A 21,064-nucleotide genomic window follows, 5' to 3' on the forward strand; every position below is an offset into this window, starting at 1 on the left:
CACTGTTCCTTTCAACACTTTATAATCTTTCTATACTCTTCAGGAGTCCCAATTTAATATCAACTCTTGTAAGAGATTTAGTATGTTGCAACAATATCATAATGATAGTAGTCACTAAGGCAATTTATACCATTTATTGATATTAAGTACATAATTTATGTTATACTCTTCCAAGGCTTTCTTCAAGCAAATTGAATCCTTCAGGGATTTTCTACACTTCATGACACATTCTCCTTTGAAATTTATATAGAGCAACTTGCTTTCATTCCATGTATACTTGAGGGATTTACTTATGGAGAAATGCTTCACACATCTCATAAAGTTTCGTGTAATATATAATTTTTCATTTAAATGAACAAGTTTCACAATAGGAAACCATGTTTACAGGAGTATATCACAATTTTAGGTTTCAACTAAGAACCTTGTGTCATGTCATGTAATTGTAGTTCACTGTATTAAAAATGCTCATATGTAATTTTTTGGGTTCAACATCATTTGACAATTTGTACTATAGGTCCATTTTTTCATGTTCTTAATAAATTGTAATGGAATTACCTTTCTCCATTTTGGCCAATAGTTTTGCCTTTTGTCGACGAAGAAAAGAACGTGGCTCAATATCAACATAGCTTATTGATGAATTTAGTAGCTGCTGTAAAACCAAAATTAACATTAGTAATCATCAATTCGTGATCCCATAAATCTCACATGCATGCGCATGCATATTTATAAGCATTTCATTACTTTGGATATCCTTGCCTCTTCAAGGGCTTTACATTGTCTCTTCTAGGACAGTCATCTCTGATTAGATGAGTTGCTTGAGAATTTGGATCATAACCTCCTCTAGAGTGTTATAGAGCTTAGATTTTGAATCTCCACTTCTAGGGAGTTGAATCATTGGAACCTACACATCGATCATGCTTCAAGCATGAGATATATTAAAATTGCCATGTCCATGGAGTATCCCTTTTGGAACTTGAATCCATGTGGCGACTGTCATGCTTTGGGCATGCAACAGTTAAGTAGTGCCAAGTCTATAGATAGTCTAACTGAGACTTCAATCCGTGCGGCATCTTTGTGACTTGTAATCAATTAGTAATTTTCAAATTTTGGATTACCTTTTTGTGCATCATGTGAATGATATAAACTGGTAGTGTTTGCTAGGGCTGTGGGTATGATTCCCATCATTGAACTTTGGTCTTCCATTAACTTAGTCAGCCATCAATCTTCTCCCTTTGGACTTTTATGGGCTCATCGTTGATCCTTCTGCTTTAGTCTCTTGCACAGTAGAAGTGGTGCGCAACCTTTGCCCTTGGATGGTCAATCACTTCTTGGTAACTCATCCATGCTCGGCAACTTTAGTGTAAAGAGCCAACATAAAAAACTGTTCTGTGACATTGGTGACTTGAACCCGGCTCCAACAACAGTTGAAGATGACTACTTGAGAGCAATGCAAGGTAAGCAACCAGGTAAAGGTTCCAAGGAATTAGTTCTAGACTAGAAGTTTGATTTTAGGTTCCAACTGATTGCTTTCTTTCTTCTTGTCTTGCAAGTAAAAGCAAGGACAAAGAAAAAAAACAGGAAAAAACCATGATATGAGATACTTTTGCTCTCAATCCTAATGATATAAGATACTTTTTTCTCTTTAAGGAAAATAGTAGAAAGATTTGATGCCGATGTAAACTTTTTCGATCAAAAGGGATTTCTTGCTGAGGAAATTAGTTTGGCATTTTGAGGGACTTGGTTAAATAGGTATTCGCAGGGAGGAGGAAGACTGAGTATTTTGTGAAGCTTGGTTGAAGATGCATTCTTTGCAAAGAAGAACAGTTAGACATTTTTGGAGGTGTGCCTTGCCATGGAGAATGAAGGTCGACATATATAAGGATTTCCCAATAGTAGGTAGTGATGCAGTTGTGACCTTGTCACCCATACTTGTCGGTAGCAGTGGTGTAGTTGGAATAGTGAACTTTACGTGTTTTAACTTTGCCAGAGACATTTCGACAGAGTTTTTCTTGATATCTAGAAAGCTGAGATTACGTCTGAGAAATGTTGACAAACTTTATTCAGGAAAATCCGGCTTTTAAAATTCGGAGAGCGGTGTCTCTTTGTTTTTTGAACAAGTGGATGTGTTGCCTCTCTTTTTATAAGGGTATTTATTGTATCTGAAATGCACACGTTGAAAATTGCCCGCTTGTGAAAATTGTTTCTGTTGTATTTCTGAGATTTCACTCTATCCAACCCTTTTTCTTTCATCATTTCTAAAAATGGCTTACCTATCTAACCATTGTCTAGATTTGAGTCTCGGGGGAGATGCACACATCTCGCTTCAGGATAAATATATGGCGCTCATCTTTCTTATCTTCTAATGGTCCTCTTATGATTAGAGACTCTGTGATGAGGGATGATATAACGCTACTTGCTCGAACTCGCCAAGTCGAAATATTAATGGTTGAGGTAGCAAGTCTTAGACAAGAGATCAAAAGGTTCAAGCACGAGAATAAAAGGTTGCACAAACTTGCAAATATTTACTCGACGAGCATGAAAAGAAAGCTCGACCAGCTGCAGGAATCCGAAAGTCAGATTCAAAGTGATCACCAGAGGTTCGTGGCTAGATTCCAAAGGCAACTGGTGTTTTCCCCTTCTAGTGTCTTGCCAAGTACTGGGGTGTCACATAATCAATCTCCAGTGCCTCCCCCTTCTAGGGTACTACCAAGTACTGAGGCTTCACATAAGCAACATTTGTGAAGGTTCCCCCATTTGTTTGTTTCTGTAGTTGTAACTCATGTGTATGAACGTGTATGTATAAAAAAAATTCTCCCATTTGATTGTATACATGTCTGAAAGCTTCTACTTTAGCTTGTTATATATGGGACCCATGAAAACTTCTGATTCCATAATTAATTAATTAATTAATTAATGAAGGGATAGTGGAAACTTCTGGTTCCATGAATAAGATTCAATGAGCCTTTAAGTATAGATGTTTTCTAATATCATATGCTTCCACATGAATTCTCGAGCATTATGAATTCATGAAAGTATCTCTTGTGTAAGATGTCAATGGTCACAAAATTGGGTTTTGCTAAGTTAGCTATTTTCTTATTCCCAAAAGGAAGAAATTCAGGTATGATAGAAATTGCTCCTAATTAACTCATACCACATATAACATATGTCTACACAAAATGTTAGAACTTCAAGTTCTTAACATTATTCATATATTAAACTTCAGGTCAAAATATTATTCATATGCACTCGTAATTTATTCTCAATATCGGCATCATTATAACCTTTAGGTTCATATTTTTGGAATTCATGCCCATACTTAATTTGTACATGGATTAAGGAACTTATGGTCCTCATTTACATGAATCAAGAAGCTTCTTACCCTCATTTAATAGTTTGTGGACTGAGGCGCTTATGGTTGTCACTTTAATTTAGATGAGTGACTGCTGCTATCTCAGTTGATTCAAAAATTTTAGGTTTTGATTTTGATCAAGGAACTTCAGGTTCGATCTTTTTATATAATGAGGATTAAGAAACTTCAGGTTCTAATCTGATCAAGGAACTTCAGGTCCTTGTTATACTCACCATAACAAAATGTAGCACAGTAAGTAAATTAAAGCAATAAGCGATAATTCCAACCATGTTAAATAAATAGCTTTATAGTAAATATCAAAACTTAAAGCAAAGGGTAATAATTTCACCAACTGTAAATAAATTGCTTTAAATGAATAAAACTAATGATATGATTTTAAACCAATATCATTTACATAATATGCCAAAACAAAAAAGACAATGAGTAAGTCTCCATCTTCTTCTCTTTTTTTCCCCTTCTTCTCACATGGTGCAATAAACCATTCCAAAAATCTAGCCCCATTTCCCCTTTTTTTATCTTTCCCACGTGAATGATTGATCATTCACTTTTTTTATTTCTTTTTCTGTGCATAACCAGAACCAAACTGATGAGTCCATATTTTACCATATATTTTACCCTAATCTTAGTATTAATTTATTAGTTATTTTGGTAGAATTTTGGTACTTTGTTATATATTTTCAATGTAGGACATTCGATTTCCTCTGGAGCAAAAAGTATTCAAACAGATGAATTTTGGAGTGATTCCAATTGGAGGATGTTCGTGAGTCTTTCAAGATGATTTTATCAAAATTTCAGATTTTTCTACTAAGCCGTTTGACCATAGCAATGAAATAAAGGCCCAGCGAGCAGCTTTCTCAGATTAATGTTTCTGAATATTTTGGATATTTTGGAGGTCAATGTGGCATATTTTGAGGAAGATTCATTCTGAGGATTTGTAGGGGACATCTTCAGCTTTCAAAAGAGATCTTTTGGGACCAAATCGGAGTTGATTTGGTCAGTCAAAAGACTAATTCTCTGAGAACTCCGAATTTAGTTCAAATAGGAAACCTTTTATTTTTTGTTTTATCATTTAATTATGTTTCCTAGTTTTATTCTAAGTCATTTTCAAGGTAGGGTTTTATTTTCTAGTAGTATAAATAAGACTTTTAGCCATTAGAAGAGGGGGGAACGTACTTGGAGAATTTAGCTAGGCTTTGACGTTTTGTATTTTCAAGGTGTTTTCTATCATTTTTCTATTCAATAAAATTCCTTGTGTTTTATGGTTGTTCGTAGCTAATTTTCGTTTGCTAGGGCGATGCCTTGAGTCTTAGCATGAATATGTAGTCTTTATTTAATTGCTTATGATATTATGCACGTTTATTTTGAATTATTAATCATTGTGTTTTAAACTGTCTATATATCTTAATGCTTAGCTACCATTAGGATGTTTAGATAAGTAATCGGATGCAATTTGGTCGGAATACCACCGGGGAATTGAGTATTGCTTCTTGTGATTAATAGTTGTAATTTCATCTAGGATGAATACCACGTCTTAGGGGTTGCATGGTTTTTCAAAGGGTTTTCACAAAGCGTAATGAGTCATGCATGTTTATATTTGATCTGAATACCACAGACGGATTGCATGTTTGATATACGTTCTAGCTTGAATACCACGAGTAGAATATGCATTAAGAAAACCTAACCTTCAAAGTTGCATGGGTAATTCATAAGTAATTAGTAAAATTGCATAGGATTGTTAAGGAGATGGTGGAACCCTAGGCTTTTACAATTTGATTTTCAAAACCTTTTCCTTTGTTTTTTTTTTTTTTTTTACTTTGCTAATTTCTTTAAGGGATCTTTTGATATAGGCGCTTCAGTTTTGAATTTTCTAGATCAAACATCCATGCCTTTTAGTTATTTGATTAAACTTTTTTTTGTCATAATTTTGGTGCTATATGCACATTATATTGTAACAAATTTCCTATAATCTAGCATTTTGATTACACTCTCATCCGTTAGAGATAATTGTAAAAAAAAAAGTTGGTTAGGTTCAATTTATTTTCACAATAATGCTACAATTTAGCAATAATTATCTACGATTTAAGATATTTTCTTTCCAAAATAGTTTAAAATATTTTTAAATCCCCCAAAATCAAACGTACCAAAATAAGTTTTTCTTTTAGTACGTTAAGAGAAATAAGATGAGAATAATATAAATGTACCAATACACAATGTGTACAAAATAAAACGTACCAAAATAAAAATAATTTACTAATATTAACAATATGTATCAAATCAAACGTACCAAAATTGCAAATAAACGTACCAATTAATGATTTTTGTAAATTCAAACGTACCCGCAGATAATATATACATAATGTATTGTACCTAATAATAATTCGTCAACAACTATACTTAAAAAAACAGCAAAAAAAATATAATTTCACAAAAAAATTGAAAAAATTACACGGAGCTTTTATGTTGATCACCATCTATTTGAAAAAGAAAAAACCATTTGGAAAAAAGAAATACTATTAAATGTTTGCATAACAAAAAAAAAAAAAAAAACTGTGATCGAAAAAACATATTTGGAAGAAGAGAAAATATAGTTTAATTACTAATATCTTCACTAAATAAGAAAAAGTGCATCATGCAGATAAAACAATAAATTTAAAAATTATTTTAATTTTAAAAAATAGATGTGACTATTAGTTAACGCACTTTAATCAAATTTTAAAAAGGCACAAATGTTTAATCTAAATGATATAAAAAAACTATTAAAAATTCTAATTTTCCTTTTCTTTAATCAGTTTAATTAAATTCGTTTTTATTATTTTTAAATTCAAAATCAACTTTTTCCAATCCTTGTTTTTAAATAATTAACTAAGAATTTGGTTTTGTACAAATTATTCAAACAATCCCTGCAGAAAACGACCTTACTTGAACCGTTTATACTACAACTACCTTGTTTTCTTGCAAGTATTTTGTGTGTTTTTATCCCTACTTTTGTAAGTGGTAAAAATCCTATCACACGCCTCTTAGGCTCCCCATTTTTATTCTTTTTATTTATTTAGGTATGGTAATGGGCTTTAAGCCCTTTGGTCAGCAAAGGCAATCCCAAAATTGGGGCTCACTGCTGGGATACGGGAATTTGCCAGCGGAGCAAAACCAAAAAAAAAAACCGTTGTCGTTGTTGATCTCTTCACCAAAAAAAAGGTGGTGATAACATTTCCGACGTTGGATATTAGACGAGGAGTCACAAAATTGGGGACGACAAAGATGTTGGCATGTACCAGAGGACTGCAACGCCATCAAAAGATGGCGGCCATAGGCATCAAGCAGCATAAAACTCAAAGCTAGAATTATTGTGAGTCCTTGAGATCCATCGAGAACGATGCGGTATGGGTTTCCAAGTCTGATGAGATTCTTCTGGATCTTTAGAAACCATTTGTCAAATACGAATTTTCTCATTTCATGACGACTACAGGTCATTGTAAATTTCAATTCTCACCAGGATTCAGAGGGACGCTTCTGGCGTGGTGGGAGAGACGAAAAATAGATAAAAAATGGACATACCTAAGAACGATGTTATCTTGAACCATTGTTTCGGGTTTGGATTATGTGTAGTGTTTTGCACTTAAGCGAGAGTTTCTCGTGCTGAAAACGTGTTGTAAAATCGGTGGTATGTGGGCTGTGGAATATAAAGTAAACGAGACACAATATTTACGAGGTTCAACAAGTGTGCCTACGTCCTCAGGTAGCAGCAGTACTTTCTCTCATTATCTAATATAATAGAAGTACAAAGATAACTCTCACTATTTTTTCTTCTCTCTAGCCCAGCTCACTGGTAATTTCTCCCACATCTCTCTTCTTTACTTTTCTCTTCTCTGTCTTTGATATTGAATTGTGTATATGCAATGAACGAATGAACCTCATTTTATAGAGGTTTTCATTCGACGAAATAATGTAGCAACGCTATTTACTTTACAAAATTTCTTCAAATAAATAGTGCATAAATAATAATTCTTTTAATTTTTTTACAGATAAATAGTAAAGAACTATTTATGTGGGTTATCTACATATGACATTACAACATCAAGATGATTCTTATTCTCAAATTTAAGAAAAGGGAAGGACGAGAGTCAAACTTTTTACGTAAATATTGAATTTTTAATATAATATACGATTTAGTTACAAATTTAGACTAGTATATTCTTGTCACACTGTATAATACATAAAATGAATTTGTTCATTGCTCAACAACTCAATCATTTTTTTTTTTTCAAAAAAAAAGGGACAATAAGTGGCAAACCACTGTTATTCACCCCACCCGTGTTCAGAGGAGGCTAGTTGGAAATTCACCCTACTCGTAATCACGATCAATCAGATTCACAACTTACAAAGTATCGAACTCATCACCTCCCTTTTTTTTTTCTTTAAGAAGTTGTTGTTCATACTTTTCTACTCAACCACTTGTCGTGGTTACTCAAATCTTTTTTTTTTCAATTCGAGAGATATTGCCTATCGTTAAATATGGTAACCTAACATTTTGGTTTACAATTAATATTCCTAACTATTTGATGAGTTTTTTTATTTCTAGAATGGGTTTGAGTGTTTGATTAATTGATTTAAACGTAGTTTCCAATTTGTTCTAGAGAGTATCACAAATTCTTATTTGTTTGTTTCCACACGGCAAATACTATCTCTCTCTCTCTCTCTGTCTCTCTCTCTCTCTATATATATATGTATATGTATGAAGCCAAAGAGGCAGACACCCCTAAGAGGACAAGACTGAAAAAACACCAAAGTAATCTTATTATTGAGAGAGAGAGAGAGAAGAGAGATATGGGGGGGAGAGAGAGCTGTTGTCATCCATTGTTGAGAGGAGGAAGGAGGGAAAGCAAATTCAGCCATGGTTTCTCTTCAGCTCAAATGCAATCACTGGCTGCCATCTGTGAATCTCTTATACCTCCTCTCTCATTGGAGGAAATCCCAGATGACCACCAAGCCCTTCATTCGTCCTCCTCCTCCGCCTCCTACCACACAGCTTCTGGCTCTCAGCCTCCCATCCCAGATGAGGTCATTTCCATATCTTGTTTCACTGTATTCTGTTAAAGTTCATTGGAAACCTTTTATCTCTTTTTGATTTGAAAAATATTCAATTTGTTATGTTTTATTATTTTCTTAGGTTAATCAGTAAACATTGTTTTGTAAGGAATCATTTATTCTTTTATCTCTACATTAGAGTATGACGTGTATGCAAAAGTAACTCAGTCTCGTTAAAATCACAAAAAAAAAAAAATTATGCACACGTATCAAACCATGATTTCCTCTATAATTAGAAATACATAGCCTAAGTATTTTCCTTAATTAATTGGTTCAGTATTTGGCAGGTAGCAGAAATGATAGTGAAGAGAGCTCTACCAGAAGGGGTGAATGCAATGAGGCTATTTCTGAAGATGCTATCATTGAGATTAGGAACATTTTTGCTTTGTGGAAAAATTTGCTTTGACTGGAAATGGCCGTTCATTCACAAATTCTCTGAAATGTCATTGGACAAAAGAGAACAAGTCCTCAACAAATGGTCAAGGGGAAAGCTTGTCATCACAATCAGATTGATGTTTATGGTGGTCAAAATGTGCTGCTTCTACACCTTCTTCTCCAGGGTAATGATCCATCTGAATATTTAGCACCGCAGCAAAAAAGATTTACTTATACTGAATACGACCCTGTGACAATATTTTGAATTAATAACAATGATGTGCGTGCGTGCGTTACTCAGTGGCTGAGCCACTTGAGGACCAAGAGAGGCCCGGGCCTATCCTGAAGTTTCTTTACTTTCTAGCTTCTGTTCGTGTGCTTTTTGTTGGATATTCTGCGTTCTTTGACTTGTGATTTTGTGATTTTACTCCCAACTAGCTTTATTATGTTTCTCTAATTGAAAAAAAAAAGTGCTTTATAGTAGTATTGTTATGAAACCAAAGCCTTATATCAACTAGCCTTCCTTAGTTCACCATTTTTTATGATAGAGTGTTGTTGTACAGTGAACCCCGCACATATAGAATAGAGGAGGACTATCTTGAAATACGATTTTCATAGCTGCAGTTTTGAGCCATGATTATTAACTTTTGCTCAACTTCAAGTAGGAACTAAGGTTCGCTGCTTATGATATAATTATCTCAATCTTTTTTTTTTCTTGACACCATTACTCTCTTTTGATTAAAACTTTTCATTCCACTACAAAAAGTGAACCTTTTCTCCCATTAGTTATATTATTTTTTGTCCAATTTCTTTCATATGACTCAGAGGCCTCTTCTAGCTTCGATTTCTGGCTTCTCCACTGGCATTAGTAGTTTGTTATACCAGTGTCGTAGCCGGTGTAGGTTAAGGCATGTCAGTTTTGACCTTTATCTTATGCCGTTGTTTTTCTTTGATAAATAATTTAATATAGATCAATTATGTTATCGGTTGCTTTCATCCCTCATGACTTTGAATAATGATAGGGCAAAGAAAAAGGACAATATTGTTAACTTTTATACTTTCATACTCACTCCGTTACTCCACTTCTGCTTCTTTAGTTGATGTACACTTTCAATTATTATATTGGTCCTTGTTTCATCTTTTCCTCTTTTTCCATTAGAAATTGAAGTTTTTGTTCCTCTTTTGCTGCTTGGTTTGCAGATTGATGAAAACTCAAGAAACCCAGCATGGAAAGCGATTGGATTTGAATTAGACAAGAAAGAAAAATTGATTAAAACCCCAAAGGAGAGACCTCTTGATAAGGGAATCATAGAAACCGTGTATGAAAGCGATTCTACGCTCGTCCAATCTCTCACGAAGAAAGGCCTCGAAGTGGTGGACGATGCAGCAAACAACTTCCACAGGATCAAATGTGATGTTGTCATTGTTGGTTCGGGTTGTGGTGGAGGAGTTGCAGCTGCAGTTCTTGCTCAATCTGGCCAAAAAGTGGTCGTTCTTGAGAAAGGGAACTATTTCGTGCCGAAAGATTACTCTTCTCTCGAAGGCCCTTCAATGAGTGAGCTATACGAATCTGGTGGAATTATGTCATCCGTAGATGCGATGGTAATGATTTTAGCCGGTTCAACAGTTGGAGGAGGCTCTGCGGTAAATTGGTCTGCATCTATCAGAACGCCAAATAATGTTCTTCGCGAGTGGTCTGTGGATCATAAGATTCCACTTTATGCAAGCGAGGATTACCAATCTGCCATGGATATTGTGTGTAAGAGGATCGGTGTCACAGAGAGTTGCACCAAAGAAAATTTCCAAAATCAAATTCTGCGAAAAGGGTGCGAAAATCTTGGATTGAAAGTTGAATCAGTTCCAAGGAACTCATCAGCAGATCATTACTGTGGTTTTTGCAATTATGGTTGTCCAACAGGGGACAAGAAGGGGACTGATTCGACTTGGCTAGTCGATGCTGTGGAATGTGGTGCGGTGATTTTAACTGGATGCAAAGCTGAGAAGTTTATACTCAAGAAGGAAAATGATGGAGGTAGAAGAAAGCGATGCCTTGGGGTGCAAGCAACATCTTTGAGCAAGAACATAAAAAGGAAGCTGGAAATCGAGGCAAAAGTAACAATTTCAGCATGTGGGTCTCTCTTGACTCCTCCTCTAATGATCTCCAGTGGACTCAAGAATCGGAATATTGGCCGGAACCTCCACCTCCACCCTGTTCTGTTGTGTTGGGGATACTTTCCTCAACACGAATCAGAGTTCAAAGGAAAAAAATATGAGGGAGGGATCATCACTTCAATCCACAAAGTGGTTTCTGAGACCGCAAATGCACGCGCGATTATAGAGACTGCTGTGCTAGGGCCGGCATCATTTGCTACATTGTCTCCATGGATTTCAAGGCTTGACATGAAGGACAGGATGGAGAAGTATGCAAGAACAGCTAACCTGTTTGCATTGGTGAGAGACCACAGTTCGGGCGTGGTTAAGCGTGAGGGGAGGATCCACTACACATTAGACCAATTAGACAAAGAAAATATTCTAGCAGGGCTAAGGCAGGCTCTGAGGATCATGATTGCAGCAGGAGCTGTTGAAGTGGGGACATATCGAAACGACGGGCAGAGGATAAAATGCAAGGGGGTTAAGGAGGAGGACTTGGAGGAGTTTTTGGACACGGTTGTCACCTCCGCAGGGCCGAGCGCGAGGGAGGAGCTGTGGACAATTTACTCATCTGCTCATCAGATGGGGAGTTGCAGAATGGGGGCTACTGAGGAGGAAGGAGGAGTTGATGAAAATGGTGAGAGCTGGGAGGCAAAAGGGTTGTTTGTTTGCGATGCAAGTTTGCTTCCGACTGCAGTTGGTGTGAATCCAATGATCACCGTTGAATCCACTGCTTATTGCATTGCCAAGAAGATTGCACAATCTTTGGACAAGCAAAAATATATATCTTGTTAGTAATTAAATTTTCTTCGTGTTGTGGTGCTTGTAAATTATAAACCATGAAAAATAATCTTGATATTGTACCTGAACAATACAAAATCGAGCGAATTTTTATTTAATCTAAACTACAATGAGATAAATTCGAACTAAGGTGCAGATGGAGAGCACGGCTCTGCCCAACTTAGACCAACAGCCTTTGAACTCAAATTAAAAAGGTTAGTGCTATTCACACTTTCATTTTTACTTCACATCCAAAAATCGAGAGGGGTGTGTGAAAGATACAAACAGATGTGTGAACAACGGCACCTTTATAAGATAAAAAGGTGGCAAACAAGTGTTCTGTTAAAATAATTAGTGCTGAAAGAAATTTGCTAATGATCCAGTGAGTTCTTTTGAAAACGACAATTTTACTTTAAATTAATCTAAACTACAGGAAGAAGGCATAAAACCCGGATGCATAGGAAAGTGCACAAACATAAACCGCAAAAAGAAAAAACTTGAATAAATTTGTAGAAAGCTGGATTATTGAAATTTCCTTGTTGACAACAGCTACAGCCTCAAAACTTCTCTTCAAACAATTTCAATTTTTTGCTCAAACTACGCAGATGGTGTTTTACGTAGTTTCAACTTTCATAACCCAAAAAAACACTAAACAGAGCACATCAGTGCCACCGCGAAAGTAAGAATCATATCGATATGTAACTAGAAAGAGAATCAAGGGATCTATTTCTTCAGCGCTTTAACAGCTTTATCAGCAGCATCATCCAAATCTTCTGCCGTAATCAGTGCCATTCCACTTTCCTGCATAGCCATTAACAGAGTAAGATTTCCATTTTATCTTGGATGATACCGACAGTTTTTAACTGTTTACTGATACATCAGGATTAAGTTTCTAATGGTACCTTGAGAATCCTCTTTCCTTGGTCAACGTTGGTGCCTTCTAGACGAACAACCACCGGCACTTCTAGTTTAACCTTGAACAAGGATGAACAAATGTTAATGCCTCAGAAAAACTAGATTGACGCCATATAATTACACGAAGCTGTTAAATTTAGAGTATGAGCTGAATTAACTAGAACAATTTCCACCTGTTCCCTCACGGGAAGGAAGCGCCAAATTGTATTTTCCCTCAGCAATTACTCAATCTCTTAAGCGTAATTCAAAATGATATTTCACTTTAGTGAAGGGAAAAAAACACAGAACAGTATTGCTAACCAGTTTAGCAGCATTGACAATTCCACTTGCAATCACATCACATTTCATTATTCCACCAAATATATTGACCAAAATGGCTTTCACCTTCTCATCAGAAGTCAATATCTTAAACGCCTCAACAACCTGTTTCACATAATCTAGAATTAGAAAAACAAAAGAAATCCAGGTTTCGTAAGGGCTTTAAGAAATTGCCATTTTATTCAACAGAAAAATGAACAAAAAAAAATAATTATTATTTCAAACATGAGTGAGCACTCAGATGTGCACGTGGCACTTCACAATCTAGTGAACCATCTTAAATCCAAAGGAAAACTAAAGTTGGATATACAATAGATACAGATAAAAAATGAGAAAATAAAACTAGAAATGAAAAGATTTGATGACGACAGTGGGAAACAAAAGGTCCAACAAGCAGTTCAACAAATCCTATCGGATGACTACATCCTTACCTGGTTTTCAGAAGCATTTCCGCCAACATCTAGAAAATTGGCGGGAGTTCCCCCTTGTAACTTAATGATATCCATTGTAGCCATAGCTAATCCTGCACCATTCACCATGCAACCAATCTCCCCATCTAAGCCAATATAATTCAAATCTGCTTTGGCAGCAGCCACCTGCCAAAAGGTAAAAGAGACCAGAGAAAAATAATTAAACAGAGGGTATACTGTTGTACGTGTATCAGAAAACCTACAACACCTAGACAAAGCATCTCCAACAAACAAGCCCATCAGTGGCATGTGGGCTTCATTATGATTTACGATATACTATATCCAGTAGACAATATGGGAACTTTATAATCCCTGTTAATGAGTCCCCACTTTCCTCCACACTTAATGGGGGTGGGAATCAGGAATACCTGTTAAAAGCTGACAGGGTTTTAAGAGGAGTGTACGAACCTACCCAACCCAGGTCATGATTAGAAACAGTAAATTCCATTTCAAATTAGTAAAATGTGTGCAAGACTTTTTGTTTACAACAGCAAAAATCCTCACTAAATTTTGAAACGGACATACTGCATATACATTATACATATAGGACAAAAATGAATTATGCCGACAAAAATTGTATACAGAAAATGGGATGATTAGCGGCAATGGAGAGCATAAGATGATAATACTAATCAGCTTAAAATGGGGTCAAACACAAGGATGACTGTCCACTGAAAAGGGCAACATACCTCTCGGGGATCCTCCTGCGATGGATCGCGAAGAGCAAATATCTCTTTCTGACGATAAGCAGCATTGTCGTCAAAGTTCAACTTGGCATCAGCAGCTACTAGTTGGTTATCAGCAGTTTCTGCAAGTGGATTGATCTGTCCAAAATCAAAGGTCAGACAAATGTGAAACAGAATAATTTGGAACTGGGAAGCTTACAGAGTAACATTACTAGAACCAAGAAGTTTATACTCACTTCCAGCAGTGTACAATCAGTCTCACTGAATAGCTTATATAATTTCTTCACTTGATCGATTGAACTATTCCTATCAGCCCCTTTTGGAGCCAAACCATCAACAACCTTTGCAGCATCTTCATCTGTAATTCCGGTGAAAACATCGATAGGTACCTATCAACAACGTAACCAAAAAATAAAGATAAACAAGAAACTAGTTAAATAACTATATAGAAAAGGAAAGAGTAGTGCTACAGCATCAAAACTAAAGATGAGGATGGCTACCTTAATTATCTGATCGGGGAATTTCTCAGCGAGGTCTTCAATGCTGGTTCCACCCTTTGCACAAGCAATTATAAGCTGGAAAATGGGATAAAAATTAAGCATCTTTAGTTTAGAGAGCTCAACTTTGATGAAAACTTATGTTATCAAAGACAGAGTAATATACAATAAGAAATTTGCAGCAAACATAAATAACTGAGTTTGAAAATATACCGGGCCAGCAGATTTGCGATCTAAAATAATAGAAAAGTACATCTCATTGACAAGCGACAACTTTTGGCACAAATAAACCTGTACAAGCAAAGGAAAGAGACCAAAGCCTGAGTAAAAATGAAGTTATGATTTACTAGTTCAAGAAAGTTTGTGGCTTAGGACTTCTTAGCATCAAGCATCATTTCATATAAAGTAAAAGTGAAAGTTTGGAATTCTCGGCCACAAAGATTCCAAATTTTAATAAAAGTGAAAGCTCAGAAACTATAATGCATGCATTGCTTCAAGCTAATATGAACGGACAACTTGAAACAAATTGCTATGCCAACCTTGCTGACAATTTTTCCCTGAGGACCTGTTTGCTTGGTAACAAGAATTTGCCCAAGCATCTTGCCTGCACAATTAGCATAAACGGAGATAAATAAGCATCACAAAATGACAAAGCAGAACCGCATTTACTAAGCTGCAATTGCCTGAATCATACAGAACACTAACTATACAGTAACAATATGACGGATTTATCGTAAACTAACATGCATGCATTGCTTGAGGGCCAATCAGGAGTGCAAATGAAACATATGCTAGTTATTTGTACGAAAGCCCAAGTTGATACTTTCGGTCCATAGTTAATGAAAAAACTATGAAAATCCGATCACATTTAGCAATGATGGCTTTAAATACCAGCAATATCTTCAACTTGGTTAGTCGGGACAATATGAACGCCACCCTTGAGACCATTTTTAAAGGTTCCCAACCCTCTTCCACCAGCCAAGACTTGGCTTTTAACCACCAACTGCACCAAAATTCAAGTTAGCATTTCTCCTTTAAGGCCACGACAGTAGTATTCTTAGAAAGTAAGATATAGCAATAAACAAATTTCGAACCTTCACATGTTTACCAATTGCAAGCTGGGGATTCATAAATCTGAAATATGAAAAGACTATGATCTCCAATGATTACCTCACTTTCCTTGGGAAATGCATCCTGAATTGCCTTTTTGACTTCATTGACGGAACCAGCCGCGACACCTTTCGGGACATTGACCCCGTATTTACTCATCAATTCAGCCCCCTGATCTCAACCGAAAATGAAAGGCATTCATCATCAAACTTCAAACAACATTCTCCCACAAATACAATCCAACCCAATTACTTGACTGATATGAACAACAGACATTCCGCATTAACACATACATCATATAAAACATAACACAATTTAAAGTTCTACTTTTTCACTGATCAGTACTGTTATCTTTGCAAATTTATATGAACTAATTGAAATTAAACAAAAGTATTTATTGAAACAAATGAATATTATCATAAAATCGAAAACAAAGTGTCCTTTTCAATTTTCCAGAATTTATGGAGGATTTAAAAAGAAACAGATCGGAGACTTTTAGATATGAGAGTTTGGTTGTGACTGTAAGTGCGAGTGAAACTTGCACACAGATAGAGACCTGATATTCGTGGATGTTGAGGCGGCGGAGCTGTTGCTGCTGCCATTTTCCGGCGACGGAGAGAGAGCGGGAGGTCAGCTGCTTCAGTAATCCTCTCACCATTGTTGCAAGCTCCCAAACCCTAAAACCCAAACAACAACTCCAGATAGATAGAGAGAGAGAGAGAGAGAGAGAGAGAGAGAGATAGATTGCCGGACGCAGAGGCGAATGGGTCTGAGAATTGAGAACGCGAAAGGGATCCCTAGTGCCTTTTCTTCTTCTATTTTTTTTTTTTAATTAAAACAAAATCAAAATTGCTTTTGACCCGTTTTAGGTATTTTCTTTTTATGATTTGGTTGTTTTATTATTTTGCGATTTTGAGTTTTCTTTTTCTTCTATTTTTTTCATTATTTTTATGAAAATTTTAAAAACTAGTCAAGTTTTGAAAAAGTGGTGTATTGTATGAGTATTTTTCTCCAACTTATTTCACTTACAGTTTAAATCACTTTTTTTTTTAGGCTGGAAGAATTGATTCGTTTTTAGATTCAAATCATGCACCAAGTTGCACATTACGATTTGCCTAAATTTTAAATCACAATGGATAATAATCCACGTACTTGAATCACTAGTGTTGTGATTTAATTTGGTCCAGTTTGCAATTTAAATCATTACAGAATGAAAAAAATTTAAAACTATATTGAAATTTGATCAAATAATAAAAAGTTATTTTCAAATTAACTCAACTCAAAGTTTCAGACTTTCAATCTCTTAATTTCAAAATGTTTATTGTTCCAAAAAGAAATCAAAATGTTTAATAAAATACAAAAATATATAATATTAATATTAATATATATTTTTCTTCAAAAAAAATATTATATTTTTATCCATTATATGTTATTTTATTTATTTTATTATAAAACAAAAAAATTAAGTAATCCCCTAACTTTTAGTAATATTCTAAATTGGTCTCAAAATTTTTAAACGTTCCAAACAAGTACCCAACTTATTAAAATGACACATTTTAAGTCCCAGTCATTTATTCGTTCAATGCCCAAGTGGCAACAATAAGTTCCACTTATTTGCTTATTTGGACACTAAAATAATAATCATAAAAATAGCTTCAAAAAAGACAAAAAAATGAAAAAGCAAAATAAATACACAAATTCATGAATAAAATGGAAAACAAAAATGAAAATCAGGAAATCTCCTAACAAATAATAGTGTTAAGAATCGATATAGGGTTTCAAGGAGCTTGTTATGCTCATCTGATTTCCTCGTTCGTTACTTTTTGGCTAGTGAAGCTTCCAATTATTATTTGTGGACAATGAAGATAGTGGTGGCTGCATCATAGCAATTCATACCATTTCAGCAACCCCTATGACCTTCTTCTCGATGTCAACACTCATTCAAGACCAATATCCAAGGGATCAACAGCTTTTACCTGCAAATGCAACCTACTTTCGATCACGCTCCATGCTTCAAACTTCTAAGTAAACCAATGATCTCACCAGCACATAATCCGTTGCCTGAGGCCAAAACTCATTAGGACCGACAATCAAGCATAAAGAAACAAAAACAAATCTAAATCGGTGCAAATTTGAGGTACCAGAATGCCATTAGCAAGGCGAAGATAACTCATTGGCATCAATCCAGCAGGGCCTCCTTGCATTGTAGTAAAAATGCGCGATCATCGGAACCAGTTCTTCTGCAGTCCGAATCTCTGCAAAAGCAAAACATACTTAACACCAAGAAAATATAGTAATTCTCGCAAACAACTGACAGAAACTGATCGGAACACACAAGTCCACTTCCAACCTTTCTTTCTGTACAAGATCCTGTTTCCTCGTACAAACAAAATCTGAGGACAGTCTCTAACTTTAAGAGCATAAGCCAAATCTCTCTCAATGTTGATGTCTATCTTAACGGACTGTCGAATGCAAATACACAAACTGAAGGTAAAGTTACTAAATTTAACAATGTTCATCGATCAAGAACATGAATTGGTGCTCAAGTTACTAAATTTAACAACATTCATCAATTAAATCATTGCAAAATTGGAAATTAACGATGTCGAAAACACGCATACCCGAGGAGGCAATCGATCTTTGGCATTCCAGTAGACCTTGACCGCCTTTTCGAGCTCTTTCAACGCCTTCCAATTCTCGCTTGCTCTGTTGTACCTCTTGAAAACAAGAACAAGAAGAGGACTTGGGTGAAAAGCAAAGCTCTCCGACTCCAAGCAGTTGATCTCCTTCACCCAATTGTCTTCGACCTCGCCTTCCCAATCAATTTCAACCCCATTGTCGCCCACCACGTTTCGAATTGGGTGCTTCTCGAAGTACTCCGAGGCCCGAATCCCCCACCCCACATCGGCATCGAACGGCCAATCCCTGCTCTCTTCCTCAACCACCATGCTCTTCTGCCTTCCAAAACCCTCCTCCTCCTCCTCCTCCTCCTCCTCACCATCGTCCACTTTCCTCTTCATTACTTCATCTTTCTTCTCAACAATTTCTGGGTTCTGCTCTCTGATCGACGCAAACGTCCGATCAAGCGACTCCCGCACGTAATCTTCAACCGCCGCCGCTTCGCTCCTGCGCCCGCGCCGCGGCTGTCTCGGAATCGTCGCTGGAAACGTCTCGCCTGGCTCTTCACCTTCGTGTTCAGAAGTTTCCGTTTTACGGCTTCAATATTTCGGTTTCGGACTGGAGCAAGCCTTGAGGTCGGGTTCCGAATCGGATTTTCTCGAAGTAGCATAGCAAGGAAGAGAGTTCAGAGTGCGGGTGCGGTGTAGAGGGGAAATATGTAGCATCGGCGGGAGACAAGTTTGAAGGCGCAGCATTTTATTGGTGGTTTCCGCAGCCCAAGTGTTTGTGGAAATGCCTCACCGAGCTCAACCGCTTTTTCCCTCTTCCCCTTTTTCCCTCCCTTTTATTACCAGCTTCCTGTCGGTTGTTATTTTATCAAAAGAACATCGCTTGCTTTTATTTTTTTAGTAACGACTTGTTATCATTTTTTTAAGCCTGATCGGATAAACGGTTCTCGTGATGGTAAGAAATCAAAAAATAGTCTTCGTGCTAAAGAAATTAGGATTTAAACCGTTGTGCTGTAATCCGTTTGCGGATTTAGTGTTCTAAATGTGGTAAAGTTTAAAAAAGTTGTGGTCTTTAAGTTGATTCCTGCTAGATTAGGGGGTTTAATTGGTGGGATATCTACTTGAATTTGTGGGATTTGGGATATAGCCGTAGGTTTGATTAATTAGATATGGAAGGTACTGAGGCATGCTTTGTAAGTTTTAGTAGTGAGTTTGGTGAAATGGATTCTAATCACAATGCCATCCGGGAGTGTGCTTTTAACGGGCAAAATGCAGCTTCCTAGTAGTGGCGGCAGTGCGGTCTGATCCCTAGCTTTCCCATCAGTGGTTCCCAGATGAGCGCGATGGGTTCATCTGTCATATAAGAGAGAGCAGAGAGACAAGGAAGAAGAAGATGCAGACATTAAAGTACATTTTTACCATTACATTAACCGATATTATACAAAAAAAATCACTTTTGCTAACAGATTACATCACAAGGGTTTAAATCCTAATTGTTTTACCACAAAAACTATCATCCAATTAGCTTATCACCACAAAAATTATTTATCCGATTAGGCTTTTTTTTTAACGTATTTAAAGTTATGATATTGTTGATGTGCAAAATTGATTCAGCCTTGGATCAACTTAGAAATGAAGTGGGCCTCCGCAGAGATGTTCCGGTCACCTGATACTGGTGTTTTAGCTGGCTGGCTTTGGTAAGAGGCGTGGAGCTTTAGTGCTGAGTGAGGGGGTGAGTTGATTCGGCATGTGTGCTTCGGAGGGCACGCCTCCGGCAGGTGTGCTTTGGTAGACTTGCCTCAGCACGTAGCAAAGACTTAGTAGTGCCAAGATTGATCACCTATGGTACAAACAGTGCTCCTTCAAGTTTTTCAAGAACTTCTTAGTTGACGTGAATTTTTTCTCTTTCAATGATGACGTGAAAGAAAAATTTAGAACAAGTGAGGGAGCCAAATTTTTAGAGAAAACATAGTTATTTTGAAGTATATCAGAATCCAAATGACGAAGTAAATTGATCTGATTGAAAGATGTAAATTTCGATAGTGAAAGTCAAGCATTGCATATTTGACCTCTATTATTTGATTTGTGCCCATGACTCATCACTTTTTTTTTTTTTTAGATCAAGGGTAACATTCATTACCAGCAACAACAAACTTTATAAGGACCAAAATTTACAACAAAAAGGCCCAAAAGCCAAAAACACAAACAAACAACAGTGGCCCAACTAGAAGTTGAGACCGAAACAAAAGAAAATTGAAAACAACCAATTCCGCTGCATCCTCTGCCATAACCACTGCTGGAACCACCAAAACAGCAGTCGTGCATGTCGATTCACAAAAATTCTTGCCTTAATTAAGCCTCGCCTCATCATCTAATCCCAAGCTTCACTCCTAGCACAGCTACAGACAATAAAGAACTTGCAGCCAATTGAAAGAAGCTCGTGGGAATCCACGAGCAACATTGCCAACAAAGGCAGACAGCAAAGAGAAGGTGGTGGTGCGAGGAACACCTGACCTAATAGAAGCACCAAATCTATACTCACCAACTCGAAACACCGCAACAAATTATGGGTTTTTTTAAGTCAACTTCCAACGTTTATACGTTTACTAGGTTTTATCAATTTTCTAAGGTTTTAAGGATTTTCTTTTTTTCTTCATATTTTGTTTCCTTAATTCTATTA

At 36.4% G+C, this 21,064-nt stretch overlaps 2 protein-coding genes and 1 pseudogene across 3 annotated transcripts; 1 reads left to right on the forward strand and 2 right to left on the reverse strand.

Moving 5' to 3' along the window:
• The first annotated feature begins 8,114 nt into the window (after nucleotides 1-8,114).
• On the forward strand, nucleotides 8,115-11,880 carry LOC137727079 (long-chain-alcohol oxidase FAO2). Its single transcript, XM_068466018.2, has 3 exons — nucleotides 8,115-8,428; nucleotides 8,743-9,015; nucleotides 10,031-11,880. The coding sequence occupies exons 1-3, from the start codon at nucleotides 8,195-8,197 to the stop codon at nucleotides 11,774-11,776; spliced, it is 2,253 nt and encodes a 750-aa protein (XP_068322119.2). The 5' UTR covers nucleotides 8,115-8,194; the 3' UTR covers nucleotides 11,777-11,880.
• A 378-nt stretch (nucleotides 11,881-12,258) lies between these two features.
• On the reverse strand, nucleotides 12,259-16,628 carry LOC137725373 (succinate--CoA ligase [ADP-forming] subunit beta, mitochondrial). The gene is made up of 12 exons (XM_068464033.2): nucleotides 16,314-16,628; nucleotides 15,818-15,928; nucleotides 15,539-15,650; nucleotides 15,187-15,251; nucleotides 14,861-14,938; nucleotides 14,651-14,725; nucleotides 14,387-14,539; nucleotides 14,154-14,288; nucleotides 13,426-13,590; nucleotides 12,977-13,099; nucleotides 12,664-12,735; nucleotides 12,259-12,562 (listed from the first exon to the last, which is right to left on the reverse strand). Exons 1-12 carry the CDS (start codon nucleotides 16,413-16,415, stop codon nucleotides 12,485-12,487), a joined length of 1,269 nt encoding a protein of 422 aa, XP_068320134.2. The 5' UTR covers nucleotides 16,416-16,628; the 3' UTR covers nucleotides 12,259-12,484.
• Nucleotides 16,629-17,295: 667 nt separating this feature from the next.
• Nucleotides 17,296-19,536, reverse strand: LOC137727161 (thioredoxin-like fold domain-containing protein MRL7, chloroplastic; annotated as a pseudogene). Its single transcript, XR_015962560.1, has 4 exons — nucleotides 18,379-19,536; nucleotides 18,108-18,219; nucleotides 17,899-18,012; nucleotides 17,296-17,818 (listed from the first exon to the last, which is right to left on the reverse strand). The product of XR_015962560.1 is annotated as a thioredoxin-like fold domain-containing protein MRL7, chloroplastic (transcript).
• Nucleotides 19,537-21,064: the final 1,528 nt, after the last annotated feature.

This window comes from Pyrus communis, chromosome 5, assembly GCF_041283825.1.
Source record: "Pyrus communis isolate YQ-2024b chromosome 5, ASM4128382v1, whole genome shotgun sequence".
Taxonomy (NCBI): Eukaryota; Viridiplantae; Streptophyta; class Magnoliopsida; order Rosales; family Rosaceae; genus Pyrus; species Pyrus communis.